The following is a 16,100-nucleotide window of genomic DNA, read 5'->3' on the forward strand; positions in this document are numbered from 1 at the left end:
GAAGTCGAAACCGTCGACCGCAAGAAAGACCCCGACGACCTGGGATGCCAGACCTTTATGATCAAGTCACGTTTTGAAAAGTGCACTTGGCCCAACCGCATTGGCGTTCGTGGAAGTCAAGCCTCGGGACAAGCAGGATCCCTTTTATTACACTGACGGCTCCTCCTCAAATGTCGTTCATGGTTACGAGGTTGATGTCTGGGATCAAATCTCGTACTACGCTACGGTCTCGTTCAGGCGCCGGCCTCGCTGCTTTCTCTGTGGCATTGGTGTTTTTGGCAATCGCGCTCGATTCTTCCGCTTCGATCGCTCTTCGATATTGGTATCCGAGGCCTTTGAATACAAGGTGAATCCCGAGCCACTCTGGCAATTCTTGGCTGGCTTCGGCGCCGAGGGTTACTATGGTAGTGGCGTGGACCCTACGATAGACTTCGAGGTCCACGGTCACGACGCTCTCCTACTGGAAAAGATTCGAAAGGCGAGAGAGAAGCGCCTGCTCTCAGAAGAAGCTGAGAAGCTACACGATGACACCCTGAGGGCGCAGAGCAGCACCATCAGAGTTCCGTCCAAGGACGGTGCGAAGCTCGAGCAGTACATCACCGTCGGCCCACCTTTGGTGACCTCGACAGCGCTCCTTGGTCGCGGGACGTGCACCTGGCTCGCCTTCCCTGTTCCCGGGACCGTCGAAAATCCGGAGCGCAGCAACGAAGACCACTTCGTAATCATCAAGGATTCTTGGCGGGACCCTACTCGTAGACTCGAGGGCGATATATACGACATTATCCATGGCGGCAAGGATCACGTTGATCACATTCCCGGCGTGGCGAGGAAGCGCAGCGATGTAGATCTTGTCGAGCCGCCTGACCCGAACAACAAGATGCATCGGACGCTCGCCCACATACTGAACACCCATATACTGGATGACAATGCGCCTCGCAAATGCCCCCCTCGCGTCCATCATCGATGCATCCTCGATTCCGTCGGGATCCCTCTCAGTCGGTTCACATGCACTCGCGAGGCGTTGGAAGCGATCTATGACTCGCTCTTAGGTGCTTACCCCCCTATGTTTTACTGCTCCAGTCTAGCTGACAGGTCAATAGGTCATGAACACATGAGCAAGAAGGATATACTCCATCGGGATATCAGCGTGAATAATATCATGATCAGCGCTTACCCCGAGGTGGAGAAATGCAAAGGCTTTCTTATTGATGTCGAGTACGCTACCGTGATTGGGGAGCCCGGGAGCGAGGGGCATCTCCGTGAAATCACGGTATGAGCCCCGTTCTCTGCGTTTTGTTGCAAATGCTGAAGTGTCCATCTGCAGGGAACCACGCAGTTTCTTTCCACTGCTCGACTTCGGCAAGGCGAGCAGTTACTCGTTCATGAAACTTGGCACGACCTGGAATCGTTCTTCTGGTCTACGACGTACCTCTTCATTCATCACAGGCCACATACTTTACCGGACACGTGGATAACTGGGGTCTTCGCCATTTGCCATGAATCCATAAGGCTTGACTTGGTGAGAAGACACGTGGAGACGATGGAAATCCTGTGTGGCCCTGACAGCAGCAGTGAAGGCGCCGCTAGAGATCAACAGGAGAATGTACCGTTGACCTCCTGTATTCGTCGGCTTGCGGAGCTCGTCAAGAGCCACTACCAAGACAAAGATTGGATCAAGAAAGCTTATGCTACATTTCCGGATATGTTCTTTCAACTCAAGACCCATGAGAAGATAAAGCAGGTCATACGCGAGGCTTTGGACTCCGATTGCTGGCCTTCGAATGATGGCGCCACCCCCTTCCGCCTCATAGAAACACCCAAGAAGGCTGCTCGGGCCACCACGGCAGCAAACCTCAAGGCCGGGATCGAATCCAACCAGATATCTGGAAGCGGGAGCAAGCGCAAGCGTGACGAGGAGGAGGGCTCGTCAACGAAACGTGCCCGTCCTACTAGGGCCACGAGCCAGGATGGTACGGAGAAGGAGAGCACCGTTCATAGGCTCAAGGACCGTCTTCCGGCCGTCCTCGAGTAACGCATCGGAGAGTAAAGGATATTCTGGGTGAGATGGTCATAGTCGTTCTTGATGCATTTGGGAGAGATGTAGTCGCGTCTTGGTTCGTAAGTAGATGTGCTGTTCAGGACCTCTGTGTTCCGCCGATATGTCACGTAACCACGCTCTCCAGTATCACATGCTTTTTCCTCTGCTCGTTGGCAAGTACTTGCGCGACACGATGCGTATCACACCTTCACCCCCTCCTAATGTTGCCCCTGTCTACCGCACCCCCCGTCGTATCGCGGCGACAAAGAAGAGTTCCGTCGTGAGTATGCGTGGGTTGCCTGTGGCAAGCGACAAATACTACATCCTCTGCGTACCTTATCGTCACGTCTGCATTACGAAGAAGCTAGTGACGCAGCTGACCTTTATGGTAATTACGCCGATACCACGCGCAGGTATGATCATGCTTATAAGACCCGAAGCCAATTAATGCTTTACTACGTAGTCTACGCTCAAGCACGAACTTACTTTTACACTTTTGGAATCAACCGCTCAGGCTCTCTAATTAGGGGATGATGAAGACCTCTGGGACAGGGGCTCTGGTTCTTGTGACTCACCACAAGTCAAGCCTGATGCGCAAGGCGTCGTCCAGCGATGCCTCTGCCAGTGGAAGCCACTTCAAGCCAGGCGATGGGCAATATGCATCTCTCCGCGGGCCTCCCTCTATCGGCTCGGTTGCTCTGAGCATTATAACCTGATACATGTACCATGTATGTATGGTTAATGTATACCAGGGCTTCGTGGATCTCATGTGGTGTGGACGATCAATATACCAATGTCCCGATGAACCCTCCTGCCAAAAGGTGAGAAGGCAAATTCTGCAGCGAGTTTTTGAAAATCGAAAACCACGTCATTTTGCAATCGATCATATATAGTCTAGTATCAAATGAGTGATTTACAAAGGATTGCGAGTGAGAGCGGAAAAGAAGGACGATGAGGTGTGAGTCCTTTTGTTACAAGAAACCTGTCCAGCCATTTGCTGAGGGCTTCCAAGGTGGAGGGATGTGGGTCATATCGTCCAGGTTCTGTTCGGCTCGGGCTTCCTGCAGTCTGTAATGATCGTTCATTCTCATCCGATCCTGGCAGCGGTGTAGGCGAAGCTTAGTCATCGTGATCCAACACAATATCTTAGCATGTATCAGAACAGAGGAGATAAGCGACACGTACACGTCCCCACAGTCGCCCGAACCTCTTCAGCCAACTTGAAGGGGCTCCCGCTCTGCAGTAGATCATCCTTCAAAGTGTACAACAGCAGTCATGTCTTCGCGAGCGTAGCACGGTCGTTACATCGGATGAAACTATCCTTGAACTACATTAGAACTGTGGAAAATGCAAGTGAGCGACATGGCCAGACACGACAGAAACGGGCTGTCTCCCACCTTCTAAAAATCCCTCGCTAACCAAGGTCTCCTCGTCCGGATCCCGCATCTTCACATACTCTTGGTGGTTGCGCAGCTGATCAATGCCCTTCTGCGAGAACGACATGACCAGCATGTAGGCAGCAATGCCTGTGATGGCGTTGTTGTCAGCTTCGAGGTCCGTGTTGCTCTGTTTAGCTGCATTCTTGCCTTGCGTTTCACTTTGTTAGGGTCCGGTCACCGCTCTAGTTTGTCCTGGGTAAGATCCGAAGCAATGATATTATAAAAGCTGCAGTTACTCTGAGGAACAGCATTCACATATTCGTAAAGCCCGTCTACCCACCTGGTCAGAACATCCGTCTTTCTGCACGAGATCATCGAAGTGTGATAGGATTATCTCCTCCAGAGGGTCGCGTACGCCACCATCATCAGGACTTCGCGCCGTGATGATCTCCTGCCGCCGCGGAGAAGAAGTGGACGGCGAATAGTCCTGCGACGTCCGAGACGTCGGCAACCCGTTCCCACCGAACAGCTTCTTCGATGCGATACTCAAGGCCCTTCCGAGGGCATTCGTCGCCGCACGCGACGCAGCGCTGGTGGGCGAAGACGACAAGGGAGGACTGTTAGCGAAAGATCGCAGAACACAGACTGCGGCACCATCGCTGAAGAAGAATGACTGAGGGTAGCAGGTGTCAGTTTGTCTAAATACTCCACATTGGAGGGATCGCTGGACCAGAGGCAGCCAGTCCAGGTACGAGAGTTCACTTACCTATTTGCACGATCGAGCACCGGTTGCTCCTTCCTCATGAATGCCACATCGGGACCGGCGGCTTACCTTGCCAGCGATGATGCAGCCACATCGTCGGTTCCTACATTGTCTAAGTACTCGACATTGGCCGGCGCACTCGGTGGAGAGTGGGAAGAAGAGGTAAAGTATCTCTTTGCAATGCATGATTACCGATTGCTTTGGACAGAGGTCGCAGAAGGCATCCAAATCCATCAACATATGCGACACCACCACTTCCCTTGCATATGTCGAGGTACCCGCATCATTTGCGTCTATGCCTCAGATATCCCTCGATGGCCTGCCGATAGCGCCAACTAGTCAGGGCGCATTAGGATCCATCGAGGCATGCCCTACACCTATATCAATGACATATGATAGGGAATTAGTGTCATCCACGCCTCCGCTCTCAACGTATAGGCTGCCACAGAGACATGAGAAACGTTGGAGCCATATGCTACGCCCACATCGATGGCGACGTCTGGAGACACTGATGAGAGTACACAGTCGGTGCTGTCTCCTCCAAGGAACATACCTTTAAAAGCGTGGGGAAATGAAGGAAGCACCGAATTACTCGCTTATTCGTATCTACAGAGCTCAGACGATCGGGTACGAGCTCTCACCTGCAGGACTTCCCACCGTCAGGACTGATATAGCTCCTTCTAGGCCTCCAAGGGTCCAGAAAGGTACATAGTCAGCGAAGACGCACCCGTCGAAGCCTCCGATGATATCCCTTGCCAGGAGAGGCACGACATCGACATCGCGACAGCGTTGACAAGTTCGGCGCCCGAGATACGAGATGAGCGAGAGAATCAAGTACGAACTCACATACATGATTTCCGACTCTGTGTATTCATCGGCCGTCCTAGCTCTATGTGCAGCGGCGCCGTTGGCCAATCAAGCACAGGTCCTTCAGGACTTGTGCGTGATACCCATCCGGAAATGGCGAGGAAATCTCCCTACGTCGCTTGGGCAGCTTTCACGAGAGGCTCAGGAGGTATGTGCCGATCTACGTATGGTGATTCCCGAGGCACTGACCCACGCGTGTTACCAGCTGTACGCGTCGGCGATAGGACCCGGCCAAGTTTGGCCCGCACAATGGATAGGGTACATCCAAGGACCGGCGGGTAGACCATCGAAAGAGGTATCGGTGGTGGAGAAGTGAAGAAGGGAGATAGGTACGGTGTAGAAAGCAGGGATAGGAATGTGAATAGGATGGCGTCAGTGTCAGCGACAGTTTGAGTGCGACTTACGAGAATTTAACGTTGAGTCGTTCGATGGTGGACATGGCATTCTACGCTCGGGCCATCACGTTCAGCGTCAGCATCAGAGAAAGACGTTCATGAGTACGTTATTCAGACAGGGACTCACAAGCCTCACAAATCATTCATCCCAATGGTATTCGTCGTGGACTCACAAGACTGTTCAATGACACGTTCCTAACTCGTCGACGCAGGCAGTTCAGTGAGACGAATAAGACCGCTGAGTGTAATAGCGGTTTGATGGGGTCCATTTCTGCATCAGACAAGCTCAATAGAGCAGGAGACAAAGAACGTTCTGTCGATGGTGTCTGACCGATGAGAAGGAATGGAGCAAAGACCCCGGACATCCCGGCTGATCGTTGCTTGGTTTACCACGGAGTTCGATATATCTATACATGGGTCTTCACTTGCCATGTGCGGTAATATACATACGCTCGTCAGGCAGGTTTCATGCAATGCAGCATAGGTAGGCCTTCATTGGGACATAGGGATTATCTCGGATGTTACTGAGAACTAATATTGCATCCGCGTAATGCTAAGGGTACTGGATTGAGGCAGCCAATTCCTGAAGGGGTGCAGGGATTCCGGCGCCACACAGAATGACCACCGGCGGCGGTTTTCCAAGGGCAGACGGCTCAGCGAGAATTTCCCTTGTCCTCCCATTTTTAAGGTCTAATTGATTTGTTGAATTAGAAAAAGGGAAAAGCAGCCGTACTCGCTCACCCTGAGGTGAATGGGTTCTTATCCCGTAGCATGCTACCTCAAATCTGTTATTATTCCCCCTGGGACTACCATCGAGTAACTATGTTGCTGATATACATAGATATGAGACAAGGTCAAATTGTACGCTGTTAGGATCTGGCGTAGATCCGTGATATTCGATTATTTCTTCAAAGTCGTGACCCTGCGAAAGTCCTCTCCTCGGCATCTTCCTTGCTTTCAACTACACTTCCTTTGTCCCCATCCACTGCAATCTTCCCAGTTCACTTCTCCAGCAACCAATATGTTAGCTCTACGCCGACCATGTAGTTATGATTCTTTGCCGTACTCTAACACACTACACGGTGACAACTGTGTCGACGGTGCTTGGACTTACTCTCGAGATATGGGATATAATACGATGGAAGCTGTAAGTGGACCGTGATCCTCTTGATATCCTGCCCTCTTACGTCCATTAATCTCTCAGCCACTACCAACCCATATCCATGCCACCCGCAACCAACAGGAGCCCGTAAATAGCACGTGTGGCTCGAGCACCCATCAGGACGCGGTACGGATATATCTATTACAGACATGCTACCCGGCGCGCCAGTATCTACGCAAAACGACTGACTCGATATCTCAGTACACCATGCACCCCGAGGCTTCCGGCACGCCTACTTTTGTCGGGTCTTCAACCGGTGCGACATCCCACTACGACTTGGATGGCCAAGACTGGGATGCCCTCGCCTGCCGCCAAGAATGGCCGAGACTTCAGGGTGCAGAGATATCTGAGGACTCTACGTTGGCCGACGCATTAGTAGAACGGGTTGTGGGGAAGGTACGAGGGTTTACTCACCTGGTGGCAAGGGATGTGTACCCAATGCTTGGACAGACTGATGAGCAACAACAACCTATCTACATATACGTTGAGCGCTTGCCTACCGCTGTCGCCTCCAGTGGTGTGACGGCTGCACCCTACTCGACGTTGACCGGTGCGCTTGGTGAGTGGGAAGAAGCGAAGGTATGAGTACACACCTATTCTGGTACAATGTATCAATATTGAAGCTCGGATAGATATCTGAGGAGCCATGCCCATCCACTGCCACATCTACCGGCCCCACACTGCCGACCTCCCCTGCGTCTGGTGACCGCACCACCTCACTCCCATCGACACATCAAACATCGATGTATGATCTGCCAATATCATCCACCTGTCATGAAGCATCGGAAGCGGTCGAGGTGTATGCCACCCCCGAGTCGACATACGCTAGCTACTGCGACCTTACCGGGTCACCATTATCGTCAACAGCTCAGCCAACGGGATATGTTCAGCCACATGACGGGATCCGCACCGGGGCACTAGCATCAATTGAGGCATATGATACTCCCATATCAATGGTGACGCCTGGCGAAGACGGCGGGAGTATATCACCAATGTTCTCTGCTTCACAGATCACGCCTATGGAAGGGTGGGGAGAGGTACAAAACGGGGAAGCGCTGGCTTATCCATACCTGGAAATCGATAATCAGGTACGAGCTCTCACTCACAGTCACCTTCAGGTCTGAGCCTCATGTCGTCCTAGTTCCACGGGAACCTGGGAAGCTTCGTCCACAGCGAAGACACAGCTGTCGCGTACCCATACAACATCGATTTGCAAGATACGGAAAACTTCGACCACGTCGTGTTCACAGATACGGGCCTCGGAGGCACATGCAGTAATGGAGACAATCAGGTGCGAGCATACATACATAATCGTCTAACCTTGGATATTGATTCTCGGTCTTCTAGCTCTACGTACCGGAGGTAGGACAAACCCAGGAGGACTTGTCGTATATCCCTATCGGACAGCGGCCAGCTCATCTCGCTAACCTTGGGCAGCCTTCACACGATGCCCAGGAGGTACAAGCTGACTTCCGTGCGTTGTCGCCCAAAGTGCTGACTAGGGCGTCTCACCAGTTGTACGCGGCAACCACGGATCCAAGCCAAGTATGGCCGGCACAGGGAATAGGCTCTTCAAGTAGTATCCATAAGCCCTATGTCCAACTTCCCGAGCTGTGGCAGCCACTGACATCTGAAATGAGTCAATGGATGGCTCCCGGGAACCATAACATCAATCTCACCGAATATTCGGAACAACCAGTGACGGGGACTCAGGGGAGCACCTCAGCTCTCATGCAGTCAGTCGCTGGATCATCGTCATGGGGTGAATCCCCTTCCCATGGCCGACAGTGCGTCTTTCGCTTTTATCGCCCGCCTCAGTCGACGGCAGAGAGGGCAGCGTGGGTTGCGCCGCGCCATGCCCCAGCCCCGAAACAACGAAAAAGTCCACGAAAGTTGCAAGGAATAATCTCGATTGGAATCAGAGACAAGTCCATTCGAGAGCGCTGTGTATATAAAGGCGTATCCGTGGATGTCCTCGATGGGGACAGCATGGAGGGGTGGGGACGTCGAGACGACGTAATGCTACTGAGACACAAAGGCGGATATCAGCCTTGTCTCATCGGATTCAAAGTAGGTCTTGTCTTCTGACAATAGCAGAAGTCGAAGCTTACCGGTCTGATAACGTATCCTTAGTACCGACAACACGGTCAGGCCGTAGGGGTTAATTTAAATGAATCCGGCGATACGATCGGAGTCCGAGACTTGGCTCGGATTATTGTTCGACACTTTAAGCGCTGGTATAGAGAGAGTGAAGTAAGCTACATCATATACTTCTGTACCGATCGAGTGCTTACCCAGTGATAGACCCAGAGGCGAAGTGTATGCCAGCAATCACGGCATCCATCTCGAGTCTGCGAGTGCAGCCGTGAGACAACACGGGTAGAAAACATTATCTTGATGAGCATAGAGCAGAGGGGGAACCACCTTGCGGGTATATTCGTGGACCGGTGAGGAGAGTGGGAGGAATCATCATCAAAGCGGAGAATTACCGTTGATAGAAGCGTTGGGGGTCTAGAGATGGACATAGATACGCTGGAGAAAGGTTTGAACTATGAGTAGGAGAGTTTCCATATCCGCCACAACTTTAGGGTGGCTTACCTTCTAATTCGAGGCTTCTGATTACAATGGACATATCATCATGCGACTGGGCCGTCGTGTTCGATACCCATGAGACTACCAGCTTGTCAGATAGGATCGAGGCACGCGAAGCTCACAGTTCCTCCGTCCTAACGATCTCAAATCGCGCTTCTGTCGTAATGAGTAAGACGAAACCAGGAACCACTGGTACCCGTCTGAGGGATAGGTCATGGCAGGAGGCAGGACCGCTGGGCATAAGCACGGCTTTTATCGGTCTGTTACCCATCTGATAAGCCACGCCACTCGGGAGACAGAGCGTTTCGGTTGGATGAGATTCTGGCCGTTGAGAAGGGAAGACGAGGGAAAGGACCCCAGACATCCCGATTAATAGATGTTGACCAGGTGTCACCATATATAGACCTCCACCTGCCATGTACCGTAAGCTGTAATCATCCAACTTGAAGGACTATTGATAGATGCGCAACACATCTCACCGGTAAGAACTCGTTATTACGCCTTCCCCTCACCAACGAGCTCCTCCTCGATTATCCTGACGGGCCCATAAACCTAGATCTACCAAACGCAGACTACGTAAACGCTCAATGAGCATGATAGCTCCGATCGCAAGGACGGCAAAGGTCATGTCTATCGAGTCCACGGGGTAGCAGGTAGGCAGGATGGAAAGGAACACAAATAAATACGATAAAGCCAAGGAGGAGAAGATCGTGGCATCACGGTTATTTTCCACGGAGGGGGGATAGTTGACTTTCCAAAGCTTTGGAGACGTTAATTGGCCAGGAATACCGGCCATGGGAGAGCGACCCTCGTTCTAATAACCTCAGGTGATAGTTTGTGCTATTGCATCACGTTGCTGGAAGTAGAACTTACGACTCGGGCGAGAAGCAGCTTATGAGGATGGGCTGCCCTATCACAAAACATGCTACGAAATACAGTAATTTGAGCCGTATGTTGGCGTGCGTGGTGCACCAGCTGTGTCACATAACAGGACGACGTGTCGCGCCACACCACGTTACGCTTCGCGAGCAACTCTGCGCGAGCGCGCATCACTAGTAATCTGATCCATGTACCATTTATGTATGGTCACTGTTTACCAGGGCTTCGTATATCCCCTGTGGTGTTATACTGATGCCCCGATACACCCTTCCTGCGAAAAGGTGAGAAGGCAGATTCTGCAGTGAGTTTTCGCAAATCGAAAACTTGCATACCATCGATGATATATAGTACAGTATTGCGTGAGTAATTTACAAAGGATTGCAAGTGAGAGCAGAGAACAAGGACGATGAGATGTGAGTCCGTTCGAATGATTACCAAGAACCCTTTCCAGCCACTAGAGATATCCAAGGTACAAGGAGAAAGATACAGACAACATCTATACCGCAAAACTAAGAGGAGAATAACGTGAGATCCCATACAGTTGATACTTCATAACTGCTAGGATCAAGGAGAGCTCTGATTTGCCGAGGGCTCCCAAGGAGGAGGGATCCGGGTGACGTCGTCCAGGTTCTGATCGGCTCGGGCGTCCTGGAGTCTGTCATGATCGTTCATTCTCATGCGATCCTGGAAGCAGTGCAGGCAAAGCTTAGTCCTCGTGACCCCTAACGAATACAACACGATGTCTCAACATGTTTTAGAATAGAGGAGGTGAATGACCCGTACAAGTCACCACAATTGTCCGACCTTCTTCAACGAAGGGATTTCCGCTCTGTAGCAGGTCGTCTTTCAGACTGTACACCAGCCATATTGACTCTTCATATAGCTGCTTGCATTCGTCCGGAGTAGATGCCTGATCCAGTAGCTCTGTCCCGGCAGCCGTCCCATATCAATGTAAAAGGCGTTTGCCAACTTAAGAGCTGTAAGGCCCTGTCATACACTAGATGGTCGAGCCACATCCGAGGGCCGTAGTACTGCACCTGTAGCCATGTCTTCACCAGCGTATCACGGTCGCGTGCCATGATCGCCATGCGATGATACTGGACTATCGCTACAGGCGTTTAGCTCAGAAGATGTTCTTCTACGTATTTCACTAAAGCGTCACCTTTGACCATCGTTGTTCTCTTGCCGCTTGAAGTTTAATTTGCTGGGAGGTAAGACGACCTTGGGATCTAACACCTCCGCCTCAGCTGTGGACGCGGGCTGGGCGGGCTCCTCGCTCGGTCAGGATTCGTTAGACTGAGTCCTACTAGTAGGCACAGACGACGAAGTCGAGCGCGTCTTTGACGGCCGCGGGAATCTCGACTTCGCGAGCGCCGTACTCCCAAAGAACTCCTCGAAGCTACAGCGCTCGATCGGCTCACGCGTCAGCAGGCGCCGAATGAGCTGCTTCACGTCGGGCGACACGGGCTTGAGCTCGTCTGACTGCTTGCTCGGGTCCTCGTCGGGGCACTTGATCCCTTTGGACCGCTCGATCTTCTTCAGCAGTTCCATGGGGGAGTACCGACCGCCATTTCGTAGAGGACTGCGCCCACGAACCATACGTCGACGCGGGCGTCGTGGTGCTTGTAGCTCAAAATCTCTGGTGCCATGTACAATCAACGGAGACCTTAGTATTGTGCTATCTGTCATCGAAAGCATGTCTCGCGGTGAGTCACAAAGGGTCTCCGCCATCATGGCGTTGGGCAACGAGCGAGTGAAGCCGAAGTCGGCGATCTTAAGGATGGGAACGCCGAGTGGATGTCCCATAGCCAACTCCTCTGGATGCGGCTTGATGTGAGATTCCGCTGTCGGAGAAATTTGAGCGCGCGGGCTGCACTTGGTCACATCGTATGCAAGATGCATTTGAGGGGAGAAGGACGTCACCGAGTTGCCCCAGGAAGCTACGGACGACAATCTCGTCCAGGCTTCCTGTCCGGGGGTGAGGGTAGTACTATGGAGGCATATTTGGACCGGGGATCTACTCCAGTCCCTCCACGCGCCCGAGCTTGCGGATGTAGCTCTTTAAATCGCCCCCCCCCCCCCCGCGCAGTACTCCACAATCAGATAGATGTTATGCTCCGCATTTGACTTGATGTATTAGACAGAACAAGCCGCAGGGAACGAGTACATACGATGATGTCAATAAGCTTCGTGATGTGCCGATGTGTGAGAGACTTGAGGATGTCTATCTCGCTCTATAAGTTGTCCAGCAGCTTCCGGTTCAGGCCGCTCCGCTTGATAGTCTTGGTAGCAACTTCTCGATGCGTTCCACTTCGGGAGTTGCAGTATTTAAGGCCGGGCAGAAGATTGTACGAAAGGTGATTTCCAGCCAATTAGAGCCCGCGGAATTCCCTTTCTTACAATCTTTTGCCCGCCCCTAAAGACTGCAACTCCCGCAGTGTTTCCTGGCCAAATAGTCATGCTCCGTAGTCACGCTCTCGATTTTTTGAAGTTGTTCTCTAAACCTTCATCCACACATTATACAGCACCACGAATCGAAGAATGAGCCGTTTCAACTGGCAACCATCCCGAGCGGTTAAGCGCGGATCAGGATCGACGGAGACGCGACCAGTCACGCGCGACGCGACGCGACTCGGACGCCACACGCCACAGGAGCCTGAGTATGGTGGCGTGTGGCCTATAAGCAGGTACATCGTACATCTGACTCCCACTATATCTTGCCTTACGATGGTCAAGCATCCGGGTACGTTCCTGTCCGTCGACTCTGTCAAGACAATGTCAGTGGAAACTTTAGTCACGGCGTCCTATTTTGAACGAGTTGTGTGAGAGTAAGCACTCCACTACCACATTCTACCACTCTCTATGCCTGACCTGGATCACCACAGCCTCCCGAACAGTCGCCTCAAAATCGATTGTTCGCCCGTATGAGCCTCGAATTCGTACAAAGCAACTGACGACAGGGTTAGAATGGAAATGCCAAAACAGATGAATCGAATGAAGGATCTTAGAGTCCGGTCCAACGAGGTGAAATTCCTGCGGTGGATTGTTCGCGATAACCATTGGCAACTCCGGCGCCTGAACCACTGTCAGGCGCGCTGGGTGCTGACATTTGATGCTAACCGTCAGAAGTTGGACCTACTTACACGGCGTTCCACGCCTCCTCTCGCATGCGCAGGCATCCACTGACGTAGATATTCACATGCCAACGGTTGGGAAATGTTATGGCTGGGCCTAGATATCTCTCGTTGCCGCTGGAGGACCATACATAGGCGAGTTTCGAATGCAGCGGCAACCAAACGTCGTGGCTAGGTCAAACAATTAGTGGTCCTGTCAGTACTCGCCCTCGGTATTCTCCTCCAGCCACTCATGCGATGTGAGCATTGATCATGGGATTCGTAAATGCCAAGGACCATCCGCATGGACCGCACTGACAGAATCAAGATGGATTAATTTCAATACACACCGGGACTATAGCGCCAGCGATTTTCCTGCTCACCAGAACTCTGTACAGCCTTGCTCGGACTTCCATACCTTTGTGCCATCTCTTCGCGAGTCGATGTAAGTCGTGCTTTGTACATATGCGGGCAGCCAGTTGAGACTCACCTATAACTGCCTGTAGAAGAAGCACATGGCAGTGGGGCAGATACCATCCACGTCAGAGACAACGAAGTACTTCTGGGGCGGGTTGCTCATGACTCACAACAGATTCTCTTCCAGTACTCGCGAGGTGGCGCCTGTCCCACACTGGTACATTGTTACGGTCCCCCCACATGATATCAGGACGAAACGGGATATGTCGCTATCAGGCAGTCGCGCACCAGGGTGAAGGAGGGATTAATGTATCGCATTCATACACAAGGCGAAACGAGGCATCGGTGTCTCGTATTCACGCACCATGGCAAAACGAGACATGGACGTCGCGCACCAGGACGATACATCAAGGGACTGGAACGCCGCCCGGCTCATGCAGCTCGAGTAGGCCAAGGTATTCACCAGAATCTATGCAGGCAAGAAGAGCGCGCTACGTCAAAGCTTCACCTCCCTAGCCCGGGACCTCCGTTTATGCGCCATACACGACGCATTGATGTGGCTGCACAATGGACAAACAGACGCACCAACAATTACACACCATCTCATACCGCATGTCGCCTCGCAAGTTATGTGAAATCTTCTCCCGAGCAACACTGAGTTTCCACCACCTCCCATCCACAGACGCCCCGATACACCCGGAATACGGCTTCGCCTCCCGTGATATCCTTAACCTCATAAACACTACCGCATCCAAGGAACTTCGCGGAAAGACCACTCTGCCACTGAGGATACTGCGCAACGACACGGCGGGCCCTCCACGACAGCGAAGCACTCCAGGCCTACTAGTACGATTCGCGCCAGGCATGGTCCAGGAAACGCTCGAGACAAACGGCTAAGGAGGCGGACTGCTGCAGTAAACGTTGAGCAAAAAAAAAGAACGAAGATAGAAAAGGTGACCCTTCCTCGCGAGTCGACGCGCATGCGCAAGGCTCGCGTTTACGGCTTCAAGATGACCCGCCATCGGATAGGACCCCGGTCATTCCAACTCGCGCCCGGACAACCACGACACCCGCGATGGCTTGAACAAACATCGAAAGACTTGCGGGAGGGCAGCTACTCATTAAAAGGGTAACATATGCGTATATTATGTGTTTGGTACCCATATGGTACGCCCGTTGACAACTTTATCAACCTTAGCTCGTGACTTTAGCGGATGGCTGGCAATGTATAACAGACGGGATTTTGTCGTAAAGGACCGGATCATATAGTCGAATATAGCGCTAAGTTAGGTTTCATTTTAATATACCTACAGTATATGATTCAAATGCCTGAAGGGGGGAGCGAAGGGAGCCGCGTGCCACACAGCATTGCCTGCAGCGGTAGTCCGACGTTAGTCACGTTACAAGGAACAAAGACTCACTAGTGCTCTATCTCCAAGTCGTCTCAACGGTTCCGCCTATTATTAATATCCTTTATGGAGCCAATACATGTACTCAATTTTGCTGGATGGGGTCTAGAAAGACTGGCATATATTACTAGTACGGCGGTGTACGCAGCTACACTCTATGGCACACTACACCACACCCACTTTTTCCACCACAACATAAACCATACCTCATATGATAGCGCTTTACATACATTAAAAATACATATCTTTCCTTTGATTGTAATCGAGATCTATAGCGGAATAGGGAGGTCACGCTCGACAGTCCAGAGCCTGAGAAAATCTCCTCCCGACCTCTTCCTTCTATTCAACTATCAGTTGCGTTTTCTTCTCTTACGTGTCAAACCCTCACTACTTCTTCACCATTCTCATCTCAAACGTTCTGTCTCATTATTCTTCGATGCCATGCTCTAGGAGGGTCAATGATACCTGTGACCGCCGGTATGGTGTGGTTACGAATTCAGAATATATGCGCATCTCCGCAATGGACAAAGTACGCGATACTTCTTATATTCCCGGAACGCTTGCTTATCTTGCTCCATTTTTAAGTCCCTGAAATATAAAGTGCAAACTTATCAAAGTTATCCACCAGAACAAGTCCAGGGACACATCCAACGTTATACTCAGGCAATGGTATGTGATTTGTCACTGTATTCATTCCTGATCGCAGGCATTATCTACGTGACACCACTAGCTATATCTGCACCAACATATCCTCACACTACCTTTGCTCTTCAGCCCGCAGTCTGTACGGCAGGCAAGAGCCCCTTCAACCACGAGAAACCACCTGGCTCGAACTGCGATATGCTGGATAGAACGGAGAAGTGCCCGAGATTGCGAGGTGCCAGACTGTCGAAATATTCGACGCTGGAGGGGGCGCTTGGAGGAGGAGAGAGAGCCCAGGTATGAATGTTCACCTATGTATTCGCAACGCATGGCCCAATTGCTGAGGCATGCAAGGTGCCACCGCAACCCACCGCGGCACCTGCGTTTACAGCTTCGCATGTATACAATAATGGAGCATCTCCGTCGGGATCGTCCAATCCCGGG

General features: G+C 51.8%; 5 protein-coding genes across 5 annotated transcripts; 3 read left to right on the top strand and 2 right to left on the bottom strand.

Annotated features, from left to right (window-relative positions):
• Positions 1–170: 170 nt before the first annotated feature.
• Positions 171–2,032, top strand: GLOTRDRAFT_133873 (uncharacterized protein; the record flags this gene model as incomplete). Its single annotated transcript, XM_007872848.1, has 4 exons — positions 171–175; positions 238–1,049; positions 1,101–1,270; positions 1,325–2,032. The coding sequence occupies 4 exons, from the start codon at positions 171–173 to the stop codon at positions 2,030–2,032; spliced, it is 1,695 nt and encodes a 564-aa protein (XP_007871039.1).
• Positions 2,033–3,370: 1,338 nt separating this feature from the next.
• On the bottom strand, positions 3,371–4,221 carry GLOTRDRAFT_133874 (uncharacterized protein; the record flags this gene model as incomplete). Its single annotated transcript, XM_007872849.1, has 3 exons — positions 3,371–3,604; positions 3,758–4,076; positions 4,184–4,221. 3 exons carry the CDS (start codon positions 4,219–4,221, stop codon positions 3,371–3,373), a joined length of 591 nt encoding a protein of 196 aa, XP_007871040.1.
• A 776-nt stretch (positions 4,222–4,997) lies between these two features.
• GLOTRDRAFT_133875 (uncharacterized protein) lies at positions 4,998–5,363 on the top strand (the record flags this gene model as incomplete). Its single annotated transcript, XM_007872850.1, has 2 exons — positions 4,998–5,195; positions 5,253–5,363. The coding sequence occupies 2 exons, from the start codon at positions 4,998–5,000 to the stop codon at positions 5,361–5,363; spliced, it is 309 nt and encodes a 102-aa protein (XP_007871041.1).
• Positions 5,364–6,811: 1,448 nt separating this feature from the next.
• On the top strand, positions 6,812–8,184 carry GLOTRDRAFT_133876 (uncharacterized protein; the record flags this gene model as incomplete). The annotated part of the gene is made up of 6 exons (XM_007872851.1): positions 6,812–7,000; positions 7,055–7,183; positions 7,237–7,692; positions 7,746–7,895; positions 7,952–8,078; positions 8,120–8,184. 6 exons carry the CDS (start codon positions 6,812–6,814, stop codon positions 8,182–8,184), a joined length of 1,116 nt encoding a protein of 371 aa, XP_007871042.1.
• Positions 8,185–11,233: 3,049 nt separating this feature from the next.
• GLOTRDRAFT_133877 (uncharacterized protein) lies at positions 11,234–11,626 on the bottom strand (the record flags this gene model as incomplete). The annotated part of the gene is made up of 2 exons (XM_007872852.1): positions 11,234–11,351; positions 11,397–11,626. 2 exons carry the CDS (start codon positions 11,624–11,626, stop codon positions 11,234–11,236), a joined length of 348 nt encoding a protein of 115 aa, XP_007871043.1.
• Between the last annotated feature and the right edge of the window lie 4,474 nt (positions 11,627–16,100).

Source organism: Gloeophyllum trabeum (genome assembly GCF_000344685.1).
Source record: "Gloeophyllum trabeum ATCC 11539 unplaced genomic scaffold GLOTRscaffold_00020, whole genome shotgun sequence".
Taxonomy (NCBI): Eukaryota; Fungi; Basidiomycota; class Agaricomycetes; order Gloeophyllales; family Gloeophyllaceae; genus Gloeophyllum; species Gloeophyllum trabeum.